This window comes from Papaver somniferum, chromosome 9 (assembly GCF_003573695.1).
Source record: "Papaver somniferum cultivar HN1 chromosome 9, ASM357369v1, whole genome shotgun sequence".
Classification (NCBI taxonomy): Eukaryota; Viridiplantae; Streptophyta; class Magnoliopsida; order Ranunculales; family Papaveraceae; genus Papaver; species Papaver somniferum.
Genome location: NC_039366.1, coordinates 195,947,299 through 195,964,832, shown reverse-complemented (window position 1 = coordinate 195,964,832; position 17,534 = coordinate 195,947,299). Strand labels below are relative to the sequence as shown.

The following is a 17,534-nucleotide window of genomic DNA, read 5'->3' as shown; positions in this document are numbered from 1 at the left end:
ACAAACCACGCCATGGCTCTATGTGGTTCCAAGGGCCAATATAGAAGGTTAGACAGCCCATATTCGGAAGTTTGGGTAACTGTTTAACTTCCGATTATTTCAATTTCAAAATTTAAAAAGTATCAGGTTTTCCCAAATTCTGATTTTTGGGCCATCGTACATTCGGAACTTTACAAAAAAATTTATCCTCTGAATATTACAAGTTCAAAACAAACCATAATCGGAAGTTTAGTTTTTGTTACCCTTTCGATTATTCTAACCGAATATTACAATCGGAACCAAACAACACCATAATCGGAAAGAAAGTTGACTCATAACATAACCGAATATTACAATCGGAACCAAACAACACCATAATCGGAAAGAAAGTTGACTCATAACATAACCGAATATTACAATCGGTAGTTTGTTTAACAAAATAATCTACCGATTTCGTATAATCGGCTATTTTTTATATTAATAATACTCCGATTACATCCATTACATAAAATTCAAACGGCCTTAATCTTACAATTTCGTCAAAAGCACCTAAATCCATACTCCTAATTGACCATAAAAGTATTAAAACAGATCATAACTTCCAGTGACCATAGAAATTGTCCCTCTTGATTTTGTAGCATTCTTCATGTTCAAATCGTTTCCCGTAGAGGTCCACATACCGGCGATCCGCAAGATTTCTCTGAAATTACGAATGAGTAACAAGTTAGTACTAACTTTTGTTAATGTGAGTTGGAGTTACAGAGATACTTACTCGTTTTTCATACGTCCACCAAGGAAAAGCGTTCCTAACAAACCGTTCCTCATCTTCAAGTTTGTCAATCTCCTTATCGAGCGCATTCTTTCTCATCTTAATGTCATTGGATGATCTTCGAATTCGATTACCATCTAAGGCCTCAAATACCATTAAGATACGGTTACATATCTGCTCTTCGGATTCCGATTTGTGGAGCTTGTGAACACGATCATGAGCAGTTACCATAACCCACGCTCTATAAATATCACAATCTTCTTCTTCGGCAAAAGCAATATCCATGTGTTTTTGTTATGAAAATTAAAACTGAAGAGAGGAAAGAGTTTGGTGCAATTGGGGTGATAGATATGAGTTTCTTCATATAGGTTTAGGGTCCAACGGCTCTTTTTGTTTTTCCCAAAAACTCCAACAGCTAATTTGACGGAAGTTGAATGTGGAGAAACCAATAATCGGTAGGTATTGGATTTAGAATATCTACCGATTATGGTAGCTTTCAAAATTTGAATTTGCGGCAACTTATAATCGGTAGGTTTTGTAATATATTTAACTCCTGATTAACGCTGAATCCAAAACACGAACCAAGAAATACTGCACCGACTACAATCGGAAGTCTGGGAAATATTTTGGCTTCCGATTGCATTCGGAGGGTAACAATGTTATCATATCCTCCGAATATATAAGGGTAATTTCGCCATTACGAATTACGCGAGATAAGGGCTGGCTACATTTTCCCTTTGGGTGACCTTTTTTGTTTTATTGTTGGCTCCTAAATCCTTTTGAGTGGCCCCTAAAAACGCCAGGATAAATTTGTTCCCCCGTCGAAAAATATTAAAGTACTACCTCCGTTCTTTTTTAATAGGCCAGTTTTGTTTTTAGCAAAATTTAAGGAAATTAAGAGAACTAATCATTGAAAGTGGTCCTCATGACACTTGTCAATAAAAGAAGTGAAGTGAAATGGTCCCCATGACACTTGTTAGCAAAAGAAGTAAAGTGAAGTGGTCCACATGACACTTGTCATCAAAAGAAATTAAGAGAAAAATGGTCCTAAAAAATAAAATAACATTTGATTTTCCCAATTAAAAAACTGGACTATTTTTTTGAAACTTTTATTTATAAAAACTGGTCTATTAAAAAAGAACCGAGGGAGTATAAGAAAAGAATTTCCTCTGTCTTCTCTACAACTCCGCCGTCTGCAAATAGGTAATTCTGCATTCAATATGAAACATCGTAGACTCAGGGTTATGTTTCCTTACTTTTCTATATACGAATTGATTTTAGGAATTTCAGTCTTTAATTTAGGGTTATGGATATTTTGTACAGTTTGCGGCAGATCATGATCTCCTATGTTATTATTCATACCTGTGGTTTTTCTATTTTCTGTGAATATTTATTGTAGATTCATCTGCTTCATCGAGGATGACGGACGAAAGGACTTTTGTCTTGGCCTATCCTTGTCACTGCACCTATGCATCTGTGGGTGAAATCGTGTCTAAGTTCGAGAAATTGAATTTTAAGATCACAGGTAAATTTGATAGTATTGAGTAATTTAGTTCTGCAGTGTTCTTTTCATGTGATCTGATGGAGTGATTTTAAGTTGATATGCTTTTTGTTTTTTTACTAGAGATGGGATGTATTCATGTGAATGAAGCTTTCGCTCAGGTGCATGTTGATGCAGTTGGATTGGATCCTGAAAATGATATGCTACCCTATGGAAATTTGGTTTACTACTTAGCTTCCAATCCTGTTGTTGCTATGATTGTGGAGGGAGAGGGTGTTATTTCGAAAGTTTGTGCTTTAATATCCGACAAGCAACATCCCTTTTGGGCTACTAAGGGGTTAGCTTAAAACTCATTACTATGTTCACTATATCTCATAATATTCTTTTTCTTGCTAGTTTATGTTAGCCACCTTATTAATAATTAGTTGGAAAGTGGGGTTTTAAACATGGTTCTCTAGGGTTTAGGACTTGTGGTTAGTCTATTAGCAACCGATACGCTATATATAAACTTGTCGTTGTAAATGTGATTATGTCCTTATTGAGTACCTTTTCACCACACACAATCACGACTATACAAAATCCATGTTTTTATCGAGTACCTTCTCACAATGTGATTATGCCGAACTCTTAGCACTGTATAATTCCATGATGTACTGAAATGATATACACTATTAAGTTTCAAAGAGTAGGGACGCAAGAATACATGGGGGTACAAAGGATCCGGATACTTTATAGAACCGCAATCATCAGCCAGTCTCTCACTATCCGGAACTCTGGTTTCCACTAGAAAATTATATTTTAGTTTCTCTTTAGTGGCCAATGATTTAAGACTAACACTTGCATGAGTTAAAGCATGCAGCTTGGCCAATGATTTACTTCATCAGACACTTGCCCAGACCTTGGGTACTAACTCTCCATTTTTGGGCCTACCAGAAGTCACTGATGGCAACTGTCTATATGCCTGATGAAGTACTCTCGTTTATGTGCTTATGAAAGCTACCAATTCAGAGAGCTTGGTCTCTAATTGCCTTGCTTGCGCCATTAATCAGTCCCACTACTTGCTAATATATTTGCATATATATAATGAAGCAGTAGTACCCCATGGTAGTTTAATATATCCAATATCAGCCGAGTCTTACATACATTCGAGAGTTTGAGATGTCAATAAATATTCAGTAATTGAAGAAGATCAGGATCTGTCTAAAGGTTAAGTCTCCAAATACAATGCAAGTGACTAGTTCATAGGAATTACTGGAGGACCTTTATTGTGTTGCACGTTTAATCACAATGTTACAAAGCCTCTGCCTTATATATGCTTCATATTGTCTTTATTTCTATGTGACAGGATAGAGACGGTCTATGCCAGCTCTACATATGAAGAAGCGGAAAAAGATATTAGCAGGTGGTTTGATTCCGTCGACTTGGAGAAGAAAATGGAACAGAGTAAAAAGGTGGTGTATGTGCTTCCGGATAAGGTGCATGGCCCATTGGGCCAAGTTGAAGAAAGATTAAAAAAGGATCGCCTCATCCAGCTTCAACCGTAAGTTGCTATTTTAGAGCTCCGAGTATGTTCTAAATAAATATTTATGAAAGGCAATGACGTCCATGCTAAATATTCAAAAAGTTTCTGGATTTAGTCATAGAAGAATGATATCCAGTTTTCTTGTTAGGTAGTATATGACCCTTTTGTAGTGCTCCAAGTTATATACTCAAGACTTGCAATATGTAGTTTCCTGGTTATTATTAATCCACCTTTTGCAGTAATTCTTAATTATATGTTTCAGGGACCTTAAAGGCGATTTTTATATGGATAAGATGTGTGTCTTCTTAATCAACCCTTTAGCTTTCAAGGAGCGTTGTGTTGGTGAAATTTTGGGTGCTATTGAGAACAACTGTTGCATAAAAGGTGTGCCGGTAACCCTGCATTTATAGTTTCATCTTATGATGGTTTAATGTCGGTTTTATACTTAAATTCTGGTCGCACTGTTTGATTGAACTTTATTAGGCATAAAGCTCGTGAGAAAGAAGGACTGTCCTAGCGAGTTGTGGACTTCTGGTTCTCTTCCCTCTGATCGTGGTGTTGCCGTGGTTGGTTACCTAGTCGAATCAGTCTTAAATATCACAGCTGTGGATCCAATTGCCAAGGATATTAACTATATGGATCGTGTGTTTAATATCGGCAGGTAAAGTATATTTTTTCTTCTCTTATGCTAAAAATATTAATTGCTTCTTTCCTGACTTGTATATTGTTCTTCGGCAGCAAATACGTCCAACAAAGCGAAATGGGGAAAAAGGTGTTGGAACATGCTACCAATTTTTTCAAATCTGGTTTTAGTGTTTGGGCGCGTCCAGGGAGCTTTAGCTTGGGTGGCTGTATGTTTGAGGCTTCCATAGTTGGTCTTGTCGATCCGGAGTAACTTAATTTACGTATTTCTTTTCACTTATTTTGTTGTTGCTGTTTTCGGTTCTACGGCAGGCAAACATGAGTCTGCGTGTTTCAAACAATTATTTGCAACTCTTTTTTAAAATATGTATCAATCAAAACATGGATACAAAAGGATCGGTGGTGTCGCTTAGCCTGTTTTGAATTCCATGAGTGGGTACAGTAAAGTTTGGACTCTTTTACATTTGAAGAGATAATTGTGTATTTGAGATTGTAGGACTGGGTGGGTGTAGTGGAGGCACTATGCCTCTTCAAAATCGTGGCCTAAAGCCACTCTTCCCGTAGGGGTCCGCTGTTACTTGGGAATCTCTGCAGGAAGAGCTAGCGAACGGTCATCCACTGTGGCATTGTCCGTTTTTAAAGAGTGAAAAACGGATAATAGTTGTCCATCCGTTGTCCGTTTTTGAAAGAGTGAAGATATTAGTCGTCCATCCATTGTCCGTTTCATCAAACCTGCCTCTAGTTTTGCTGTTCTAGAATTTTATTTTATTTTCAATGTCTAGTTTTAATATTAAATTGTTTAATGTTCTGCCATGAATAAGTGAATAGCAATCTTCATGATCTTCAACTGTATATTATCTATGTTGTAATATTTTTTAAACTTTAGATAAAGAAAGAAGAGATGCAAAATCAATCTGAAAAAGAAGAACTTCTATGGACGTGCGGTTTCCACAATTTCAATGGATTCTCGCTTTTTCTCGTTGTTCTACATCTTCTTGCATCTGATTTGAGATTTATTTTTTTTGTTCTTATATTTATAATTGATTGAAGTTAGGGTTTGCTCAATGATGATTAATTGCTTTAACCACACTGAAAAACGGATAATGGTTGCATGTTTCACTCCAAGGAATAAAGAAACGTTCGTGTCGTGAAAAACGAATAATGGTTGTCCGTTTCACTCCAAAGAATAGACAAGCATTGTACGTTTTAAGTTAAGCAAAAACAGATATCCACTTATCTGTTCGTGGACCATTTTTCAGTTACACTCCGATTACATTGATTTTCCATTTTGGGTTTATCAACAACCTTAATGACATCACCATTAACCAACTTTAATGACATTCCCATAAAACCGGCCCAGATGAAATAACAAAAGTGCTACATGTGAAATAACAATAGTTGAATTCTATGAAATTGACAATCCTCGTTCGAATTTTCATATCTTGATCGCAAAGCGAGATATCAATACCTATTTTGTGTAAAACAACATTTACTACTCTGCTCACAATTTTTGGTGAGCATCATCCGCCGCAAACATGTTCTCTTGTACACGGCGCCGATTATTTTTTGCATGTTACGACACAAGATACCACTTTGAATGAATTTAAGCCCAACTTACTTTCGCAGGCATCGCGGCTATACTAAGCTTATGTAATTTTAACGATCGAGTATACTAAAACCGTGAGGTAATTTTAACGGCTGTACAAAAACCGTGAGGTAATTTTAACGACTGAGTGATGTCTCGGGAGGGATTACAAGAGGTATACCCACAAAATCTATTATTCCAGTGCAATTGTTCACCTTTGTCTCCATCTTGAGGAGGACCATGGGGTGTTTGTGAAATGACGAGGGTACCCGAATACTCCACAGTTTTTTAAATATCAAAAATTTAAGTCCGATACCAAGTGTGATCGTCTATGGACAAAGTCGAGACAATACAGTAACTATGGTATACACTGTTAGTGCATTGCTCGGTCGAACTCACAACTGTTATCTCAAGCTTGTTGTCAAATTTAACTGTCAAAACTATATATTGATTTCTAATCTATAATTAGTTAAGTCTCGGACTAGGATAGAATCGTAGTTGAGAAATAGTGGATCACGCCAGTCATCATTGGGTTCTACCATTTGAAGGCGAAGATCAACGAAGATTTTGGAGAACTTCATCAACAAAAGGTAAGTGAAAACTAAACCACCTACATCATAAGTTATATTCACCTTTTCTATCATTTGAGACGATGTCGGATAACTAATTAAATTAGTTTGCGTAGACAAGAATTTCGAGGCGAATAACTTATTCTAGTTAACAGACTTTCTCGAAATATAATGACTAAGCTTAATTGACATTTGTGCATGCTTGATGAATTTCGGTTAAGAACAATTTATTGTCCGGAATCAAAATAGTGATTCAAGTTATCATTCGAATATAGCCTGGAAAAATTACATTGTCATTGGTGTTATTCATGAATGTTTCGAATTGACTTGAAGAGAAATATAGAACTACTATATTTGGTATACAAGACAGTGATATCAGTCTTACAAACTGAGATGACGATTATACGCCTGAATCCGTATTACATGTACTCGTACACGTAGCGGAGTATCTATATTCGACTTACAGATTTGTGTGATACGCATATTCGTATGCACATCATAGGAAAATCTGTTTGATTCGTGATTCAGATTGGTATGTATATTCATATATAAACCATTTTGGAACCATGGTTAGGGAACCGGGTCTAAGTATCCAAATCGTTATGCGAACCAATACATTTCTATGTTCCTGAACCAGTTTAGAACCCAAAGAGGTTCACAAACTGAAAAGGTTCAATGAACTCTGGAACCGGTAAAGTCTTAAGGTTTCCAAACTGGTTCCCAAAATGAAAATGTTTTGTCAACTCTGGAACTCAGTTTTGCACCTTAAGTTTGCAAACCGGTACATGAACTAAAAAAGATCTGTCAACTCTGGAACTCAAGTTTGCTCAATTGTTGGCAAACCGGTCCGTGTACCATGACTCAACCGATTCACCAACGACTCATGTATTTGTACTTTGTGCATTTATAAATCATGTCTATTATTTCAAGTACAATTAAATTATTTCTACGAGATAATTTGCATTTGATCGATTTTATAGAAACACTAGACTCATTTTATCACATGATTGTGACTCAAGATTAATGTCTTTGTGTTCATGTAAATGAATGTTAAGCTTTTAAGTTCAAACCGGCTAGTTTCGTCTAATCATGTTGAACATAGTCTTTATACACGGTTCATGTACGATTTCACCTAACCCGAGTGTATATCTTGCTTATGTGAATCAGATTCAAAGATTCATATAACGGTGGATATTGTTTGCTTGGTTACAAATCTATCTTAGCTGAAACCTATAGCAACCTATGCTTTGAATATATATATAAAAGGGGAACTTCAATCAACTGGGATCTTTGAATCCCAACACTACGTTTTGGTGTGTCCTAGTTGTATCTAGAGTCGTCCTCTTCCTAACCCTTTTTAGGGTTTAACGACTATAAAGACTTCATAGGGATTCGTGAAGCCAGATCCAGTTATCTTTCCTTGATAACTTGAGTATCCTGATCTTGATTGATTGTAGAGCTTGCTCCAACGATAAAGATAGATAGTAATCAAAAAAGTTCTATTTGTCTCAAACTTTGTTGATTCCACAAGTTTCTATACTTGTTATGTCAATAATAATCTAGGATGCACTCTGTGTTGTAAGTCCGGATTTTGAGGACAGCTAGATTTTTGTCAAATTGTTGTCGATTTCCATCACCTTGATCATATGTTTCATTTGATCCTCTATTTGATTTCTCCGAAAGTGATTGTCTATGGACTGAGTCGAGACAATACAAGCAATCGGTTCACACTTTGTGTGGTCGTCCATCGATATGAGATCGAGACAATACAACAACAAGATAGCTTGTGTGATTGACTACGAATACAAGATCGAGACAATGCAACAACGAAGTATGTTTACTTGATAATAGGTTCGGAATTAACAAAACACAATATGATTGATATCAAGTAAATAGGAATTAACGTTTGTGTATTTTACTTCTAATTATAATAAAATATTTATAATTACGGAAATAGAAAATTAAAATACATAACAAGATTTTGTTAACGAGGAAATCACAAATGCATAAAAACCTCGGGACCTTGTCCAGAATTAAATATTTTTAAGATTAAGCCGCTATACAAAATCTAAACCAACTTCGTATAGTTGATACCAAGCAACTAAACCTATAGTTCACCTAGTTCCGTTTGCATCCCTGCGTCTCCAACTTGTAATAAGTCACGCACTTGGAACAATTCCTTTGGTTCGTATTCCAAACAGTAAAGGAATAACAAATCTGTTTGGTAACAACTCTTTTCAAACAATGTGATATGAGTTTTGACAAAAGGATCTTTCGTTTATCCCAATAAACTCCTTTGTCGGGTTTCAAGATCAATCAATCAACAACTACCGAAGTAATCTTTTAGAGATTACGCAATCAATGCATTTAATCACAATGAATCATATTGATGCCGATCCACACAACTAAATCTATCACAAGGATAAACCGATTATAGTCGGACCCCTTTCTAGTCGAATCAAGTCTTATGCATACCAAAGATTATGAAATCAAATAAGATATCTTCAGTGTCTTCTTTGTATTCAAATCTTCTTAGATCTTCAATAAACACCTGCACACAATCAACTTGAATCTCGTGTGATCAATCACACACATAACGAAGTATCTTAAAGTTGGATTATCATTATACGTCTTTAGATCTACAAATTTTTCTAATGATTGCCGTAAAAACTTCGATCTAGTTTGAGTGAATCTTATACCATAAGAGAAGATTCTAAAGCATAAACAAACTAGGTGCAATTAAATTTCAACAACCGTTAGTCAATTAAATCAATCAAAAACTAATAATAAACTGCAATTATCTACTTTCCCACCAACGGTACTAATAGAGATTCTCAATCCCAAAGAAGTCTTTAAACCGAGCGGCAGTAAGAGATTTTGCCTAATTAGGTTACTTTCCTCTTCGAATAGGCGGCTCCACTAGTAACAACACAACTAGGTAATTTTGCTGGCTCTGAGGATTAGTTTGCTTGGAATGAAAACTTCAATATTTATAGACCAATGAAGTTTGGACATCAAGGAATTTCCAAAATCGAAATATTCTCAAGATATGCATTAACGCCCAAATTCGGTTTCCATAATTTTTGGAAATGCTTTGTCCAAATATTAAACGAAATCTTTGTAGAAAATATTCAATTAGTAAATGCACATTACCGATTTTAACTTTATAAATATATACATTTAATTACTGGAAATTAAAAGCATATAAAACTAAAAACCTTAATTAAAAGATTCTCAATTTATTTCAATCAGAGATCCTCCTTTAGCTATTAAGGAATATCTTTGACAATAATAGATAAGAGTTACTACACATGTTCAAAGTATGTCGACATCTTAACTTTGTAAATTCTTTTTCATATTTACAATCTTGGAACCGATTTTCCACACTTCCAAACAAGTTTAGAATTAGTTCATCTGACTTCCAAAAACTATGTGATTGATCAAGAAAACTCAATCACAAATCATGGGTTTTACGGTTCTACCAAAACAAGTTTCGGTTCTACCTCCATGTGGGTACTGGAATTAGTCACGCTAGCTTTTAAAAATTCAATTGACTAGGTACTAGGATCGGTTCCCACATATATATGGTATCTAACTTGTATTTGGTGCACATGTCCATAGGATCGATTCCCAATAACTAAAAACGTGTCACACATGTTCATATGATCGGTTACCAATAACTAGAAACTTGCTGAACCTATTACAAGGATCGATTCCCTTTTTTTGATCGGTTACACCTCCTCATAGGATCGATTCCCCAATGTCTAGAGTTGGTCATACCAATTACAACAAATCGATCATACCATCTCTCAGGTGATTAATTAAGATTGGTTTCACTAATAAAAGTCATATCAATACAAAAGTCAGGCCTTGTGAATAGTTTTACCAAGAACATAAACAAGTCATGAGCTATTATACTAATCACACATATTGATAGTCCAAAGATTTGCAATGAATAACAAATACCAATAAGCCTAGCGATTTCCCTTTGGATTCACAATTTTTTTTATGAACTTGCTTCCTTTAAACGAATGTAAAACATTGTTTCCTAGGATGAAATCTTCACCTTTACCCATACACATAATCACAATAGCATTCATACAATTATGTCGTTGTCTTATATACGAAGTTCAAAATATAAGCGCTATACTTCATATTGTATTCCTTAATACTATGTATAACTAGACTATAATCATTCATAACTTCACAATTATGTTTCCAATATGCACGACTTAAAAGATACGTTAGGGAATGAAACAGTTCAATTCAAATATTACTAACCTTAAGAGGAAGGACGATATCGTCGTTGTAGCTCCTTACTTCTTCGCTTCTTCAAGTCTTCACGTAATACTTGTAATTTCTCATATCCTAATAATTACAACCTCTAACCCACCATTTTTATCTTCGGTCCCTAGGAGAGCATTGAAATCACCTATAAAGAAAACCGGTTCATCTAAGGGAGCATTAGAAAGATGACATTGTTGTTCTCAAAAAGTTTGTCTCAAACTACTATTAGGTTCACCATACACAAAATGGATATGAAAAGTTTTAGAATGGATGATGTCAGTAGATGTAACATAGATTCCCCTCATGTCGGATGAGATAATGTTGAGATGAACTTCCTTTTTCCAAGCCAGAAGAAGACCACCACTTCTACCAACACTAGAAACATTAAAAGTGCAAGGGAATCCCATGTTTTTTAACTTCCTAACAACCAAATCTTTATTCATTTTTGTCTCAGGTAGAAAAATGATATCAGAATTAATATTCCTACATAGTAAGCTAAGCTCCTTATTGGCAGATTTTTTCCCCAAACCACTAATGTTCCAAGCAATCAGGTTGATGTTATTAACAGGGGATTGGTTACTGGTATTATTGGAATTATCATTTAAAGGGGGTAATGAAGTTGGATTTATCTGAGTGGTGGAGTAAGATCCACCAACAAGAGAAGCACTGGTTGCACCACCATTTTGAGAAGAATTTTTGGTGGAACCGAGACTAGAAGTAGCATCATTGAGATGAGAATTATTGCGTACACTTTTGTTGTTTGTAGAAGTATCAGCAGGTACATTATAAATCCCATATGAATCAATCAAAGGTTGGGTATTAAGAGAACAGTTGGAGTGATTGATAGCAGGAAATTCCTCTAATTTGATGATAGGAGGACAAAGTTGAGCATAATCAGGTTCAGTGTTATCCTTTTCTTCTTGAATAACCACTATACTAGATAAGCTAGAACTAGCTCTAGTTCGTTTTCTTAAATCATCTCTACGATTAGTTTTCCCTTTGAGGTTTGATAGAGCATATTGCTTTGTTGAAATAAGAGTTCCTCTGGTGATAATTGGTGCGGCACTGGGAACTGTAGCAGTTTTGAATCTTCTTGATGAGTTAGATGTTCGAATCAGACCACTAATAGCCGGTTTAGAGCCAGTGATAGAAGCTTCAACAGTGACATTTTGATTGGTAACGTATTTGAATATAATTGGTAAACCATTGTTTTGCTGAGTTGAGTTTAGTTGAATCAGTTCAACATCAAAAATCTTCAAAGCTGTGGATCGGTTAACAAAAGGCCCCATTTGAAACGTATTTGTAAACCCTTATAAGTGATATTGTCCATCTTTTGATCACAATCCTTGTCTTTTCCTTTATTGCATACAAGAGTAGCAATAGACTCTGCTTGAGTATCTGGCACAATCTTAGTTTGTTGCATGACCGTTTCCACGATTGCAGTAGAAGTAGAGACAGCTTGTGGATTTCCTGATAGTGATAGTATCATGAGTTTTGAAATAGTAGGAAGAACATATTTACTGCTAGAAGACGCAGTTTCTTTAATTGCTTTCTGCTTTAGTTTCCAGGATGTACAATTTTTGATCTTTAGGATCAAGCACACAACATGAAGTTTAAAATTATCTTGGAACTTTGACATATCTTCATTCGGTAAAGAATGGTTGAGTTCTTCCACAGGTGAAGAGGGGTATTCCTACTGGTAACGCCTCCTGCACTGGAATTCTGACGCACACCTTGACATTCTTCTTTAGAGGATGATTCTCGTAAGGATCTAGAGCTCCAATGAGTTCTCCCATATTGGAGGTAAGTTTCTGAAGATCTTCAAATTCAGTACATTCAATGTTACATAGAATAAACCACATTAGTTCTTCAGTGAAATAGAGCTGATGATTTGCTTGCCAGCCCTCTATTGGAACAACTTTTAACACCATTAGGTAACCACAAAAAAACCAAGGTCTTTGAGAGTTTATTCTGTTGAAATCGGCTTCAACAAAGAATCGAATAAGGACTTTTTTGCGCAATCCACTGAATGTTTTAACAGTAGAAGATTGATCTAGAGGCCACTGGTTACAGATGTAAAAACGGATAGAGGAGGTGGGAACCCGAGTTTCACAACTTCAGTATCCCACCATGCACCATTTCCAATTACTATCAGACTCAGCTAGAACAACTTTTTTGTCGATGAACAATGGTTCAGAAAGGGTGGATGGTTTATTAGTCATTTGATCATACAGGTTTTGAATATCTTGGTTTAACTTTTGATGGTTATCTGTGAAATTTGGAAGATCCATAAGGTAGAAATATTGGATATATACGATGATAACCAATATAATATGCAGTTGTATAGAGAGGAATCTCTTTTTGGTACTACACTTGTTTTGATCACAGACTATGTGGATGGAGAAATGACAGAAGAGTTTTATTTGTTTATGTTTTAGAACCTTAAAAAGGGAATGAGAAGACTGTTGAATAAAGATTGGAAAAAATTTAGGAGAAATTTGGTGTAAAGTAGTTGTTGTTACTCTGCTGTGTCTGTATTGAGGATAGGGTTTATCGTAAGGAGCGTCACTTTCATACCCATACTTAATGCATAACATCAGTGTGGAGATATAAGCAGTCACGTGAATTTGATGGTAAAAGAGCCAAGTAAAGATAAATCCAATGATCCATTATAGGCTATCATGGGATATAATAGATTGGTACGTAAGCATGGAGAAGTTTGGATCTGGTGGATCATTGATAGGCTTGTCTTTTTTTAGATTGACATAGGTATGGTGGTATGGTATGCCCCGAAAAGGTGTTATAAAAATTATCCCCGGCCAAAAACTTGGTGGGCCCGGAGATATGTATAAAATTAAGCGCAATAAAAACGGGGGCCTACAGTAATACCGCAAGTGCACGGTCGTCGGTTGTAGCTCGTGCAAGTACGGGTCGATCCACAGAGATCGGGTGTGTTTTGGAGTGTTCTAGCTAATTGGGTTCCTAAATTGTTGTTGGGCTTTGAATACCCTTTGAGTGAATTGGGCTTAATGGGTTTGTTTTTAACAATAAAATGAACTGAGCTTGGGCTCAGTTGATCCTTAATGTGTAACTGGGCTTTGGCCTTACAGTGAGTTCAGGCTTTTGGGTTAAGCCCACAGTTGATTGAATTGGGCTTTGGCTTGAGCTGGGCCTGTGGTCTTTCACTAATTTACAATGGGCTTTTGGTTTACAAAGGGCCAATGGTTAAAAACCCAGGCTTTGGACTTATGGGCTTCTGAGGCTTTTGGGCTCAATGCAGCAGCAGCAGCAGTGGAAGGAAAAGGCAACAGGAGAGTTGCAGGGCAGATGGGTTGCAGCAGCAGGAGCAAGAGCTGCACAGCAAGGCCAAGAAAAAGAAGTAGCAGCAACAGAATGCACAAGCAATAAGAAGTGGAGTGGCAGCAGCAACTGCAGAAGCTCAGATGCAGGAGGCAGCAGCAGGGAAGAACTGGCAGCACCAGGTAGCAGTACTGCACAGCAGTGAGTGCAATGCAGCAGTGCAAAAAGGCAGCTGCACAAGCACTGAGTAGCAAGGTAGGGAAACAACAAGATAACAGCAAGCAAAGATGACAATGAAGAAAAATTATAGGACAATGACTAAACAGGCAGAGAGCAGTGCAAAATAGCAAAGGGAAAGAACACAACAACTACAAGCATAAAACAGTGCAAGATGACTGCACAAGCAACAGAATGCAGCAAGAATAACAAGGCAGAGGCAGTGGGTAACTAAACAGGGCAGCAACAGGGAAGACACAACAGGGCAACAGCAAAGATCAAAGCAAGTTAACCAAGGCCTACGGCCAAGGGCAGGGATGTGGAAAAACTGAAATGGAGCAAAACTAAGGCAAGAATACAGGCATACTAAAAGAATGGGAAGAGAATTAGCTTGCTCATTGTCACTAGTGAGCACTAATTTCTCCCAATGCTCAATCAACAGTGCAACCTAAGCATACACAAATAGAATGGCAAGATAATCAGCTTGCTATGAGCACTGATTTCTTCCATTGCACAATCAGTTCAATGCTTCACAGATATCTAGCCTAGCATTCCATCAAACTAACAGCAAGTTTAAACATGACAGTGAACATTTAACTGACAGTGAGCAACAACATTAACAGGAATTTATTGGAAGTTAAAACATGAAATTAAAACAAGCACATTAACAGGAACTTAAACAGGATATGAAAAGTAAAACAACTGAAATTGAAATTGCAAGTGGAACATGAACATCAAACAAAGCAGCAAATTGAACTAAAAAAACAACATTAACAGAACATGAACTGAAATTGAAAAGTGAACTGAAATTAAGCAGAACTTGAAAGTCCTGGATGCAGGCTAATCCAAGCATACTTTTACAACACACCCATAGTTCCTATTTATAGTCCACAACACAATTAGGGTTCTACCCATTTTCCCAAAATAACAGTAGGCTAGGGTTTGTGATTACTCACCCAATTTGACACAACCACTCCATTTTGATGTCGACCCATGCTTTGTAATTTCTCCCTGACCTCTTCTCATGCGCCAATTGCAACTCTAGGTTACCTAATTCATCAGTTTTTCACGCCTAGGGATTCAGGCAGAGAAGCGTGAAAAAGTGAGAAAATAGGGAACTAGAGGGCTAGGGGGGAGATGGGTTTTGGTTGTTGGTCGATAGGGTGATGATGGTGGCGGAACTAGGGTGGCTGTGGCAGGGAGAAGGTGGTGGCGACAGTTGCAGGGAGAGGTGGTTTACTGGTTTTGCAGCAGGGTAAGGTGGAGGAGATGGGTTCGATAGAATGGGAGAAGGGTCTGTTTGTTTGGGGTGTAGGTGCTCGGTCGCTAGGGTGTGAGGCGGGTCCATCAAGAGATGATGTTTCGTGAGATGGGCCGTGGGATGTGAAGCTGGTAGGTGGATCGGATGGTTCCTCCTGATGAGGTTGGTAGCGACCGTCAGATTTTTTGATACAACGAAGTTAACGGCTCTAGATGGGGGTAGGTGTTGTAGTGTAAGGCGGAGATATCAAACGTTGATGAACAGCAAGGGAGCGACCGTTGGATTCAACTACCATCTAATCTGAAGGCTTGGAATTTCAGCGCTGTGGTGCTTGGCAGAGACTTCAGATTTTGATGCTCTATGAAGGAGCGACCGTCGGATGCTTCTGAGAACTGATCTGATGGCTGAGAACGGAGGCGTTTTTGTGTGTAGAAAATGAGGTTGTGCGCACCATTCTTCGCGGCTTCCTTGCGTGATTTCTCCCGGCTTTTCACTACTTTTCTGCTCTTCTTGCTCCGCAACTCATCCAATCTTTATTTATTACCTAAAAATGCAAAATTAATTAATAAAAATATTTATTCTTGAAAACAATGAAAATACAGAATATGGGATAAAATGTAGAATTAATGCACAAAAGATGAGTTAAATGCCAACAAAAAGGGATAAATATATACAATATTTGGCACTCATCAAATACCCCTAAACCTGAATTTTACTTGTCCTCAAGTAAAACAAAACTAAGGAAATCCTACCTATACCACTGTCGCTGGTCTCTCGAATGCATTTAGCGTATGCACTAAGCCTTTTAAACCACTAAGTGTCCCTAGTGGACGAGTTGAAGTCTCGTGAAGGTTTACCAGAGGTGTGCCTACAAAACCTAAGGACAAAATATAAGCTCAGATTCCATCAAACGTGACATGTGCAAAACAGTTAAGCTCACAGCAAAATGGAGATGTCAATCTAGCTATCGAAGGCACAATCCTAGCACTGATAACAAATAAGACATGTGATAAGAGTGTAAAGTGTATCTACACATGTGTAAAGAAAGATCTGAAGTCATGACTACTAATCACCAAGAGATAGTTTCTCAGGCTAAGAACTGAGGTCGAAATCTAGCTAGCTGTCCGGACTTTACGAGAATTGTGAATGAGTTGGAGGTATTTCACAATTGCTCGCGTTGTACATCAATGGCATACACCCTCCTTGCTTACAACACAAAAACACAAAAGATGACTATTTACATGACTCTTATTTACATTGACTATTCTTTTTATTTTTGGAACAAGAGATGATGGAATTGAAATACTTGATTTTTTTGTATTTTTCTGATATTTTTTTTCTGAATATATACATCGTTTTTTTTTTTTTTTTTTTTTTTTTTTTTTTTTTTTTTTTACAAAGGAAACACTTTTGATACATATACAAAAGGAAACAAAAGATTACATGACACTTTGCAAGAGGTAGCCCTTTTTGATGCACCCAGTTAAATTCGATGGTTGTTTTCTTAATGTAACCTCCACCTTCTATCCCAACCAACCAAAGAACAAGCTAGTCAAGTTTCGTTCAGTATTCTAAAGTGATTGGCAATCGTAACTTCCTATCCAACACCTTGAAGATCGAGGCCATACATGTATTGGTAGATCGTGCGCGTGCAAATTTCTTATCACTATGTGAATTGTGCTAGAATCAGGGTGCCTAAATATCTAGACTAAGACTCCTAATAAAAATACATATTTGCACAAGAGTCAACATTTCAAGGTAAATGAGCTCCATTTTTATGATTTTTTCAATTTTTTTTTTAATTTTTTTGAATTTTGATTTTTCAATTTTTTTGGAATTTTTCAATTTTTTCAAAAAGGAAGGAGTTCGTTTTCAATTATGGCAAATTATCGTGGCATCTACT

General features: G+C 36.7%; 1 protein-coding gene across 1 annotated transcript; it reads left to right on the top strand.

Moving 5' to 3' along the window:
* The first annotated feature begins 1,884 nt into the window (after positions 1–1,884).
* LOC113314362 lies at positions 1,885–4,882 on the top strand. The gene is made up of 7 exons (XM_026563158.1): positions 1,885–1,951; positions 2,148–2,273; positions 2,373–2,586; positions 3,595–3,789; positions 4,034–4,155; positions 4,255–4,432; positions 4,510–4,882. Exons 2-7 carry the CDS (start codon positions 2,168–2,170, stop codon positions 4,664–4,666), a joined length of 972 nt encoding a protein of 323 aa, XP_026418943.1. The 5' UTR covers positions 1,885–1,951; positions 2,148–2,167; the 3' UTR covers positions 4,667–4,882.
* Positions 4,883–17,534: the final 12,652 nt, after the last annotated feature.

Coding starts and splice junctions, on each gene's coding strand:
- LOC113314362 (XM_026563158.1), top strand. CDS start 2,168: ATGACGGACGAAAGGACTTTTGTCTTGGCCTATCCTTGTCACTGCACC. Junction 2,587..3,594: donor CCCTTTTGGGCTACTAAGGG/GTTAGCTTAAAA, acceptor TCTATGTGACAG/GATAGAGACGGTCTATGCCA. Junction 3,790..4,033: donor CGCCTCATCCAGCTTCAACC/GTAAGTTGCTAT, acceptor TATATGTTTCAG/GGACCTTAAAGGCGATTTTT.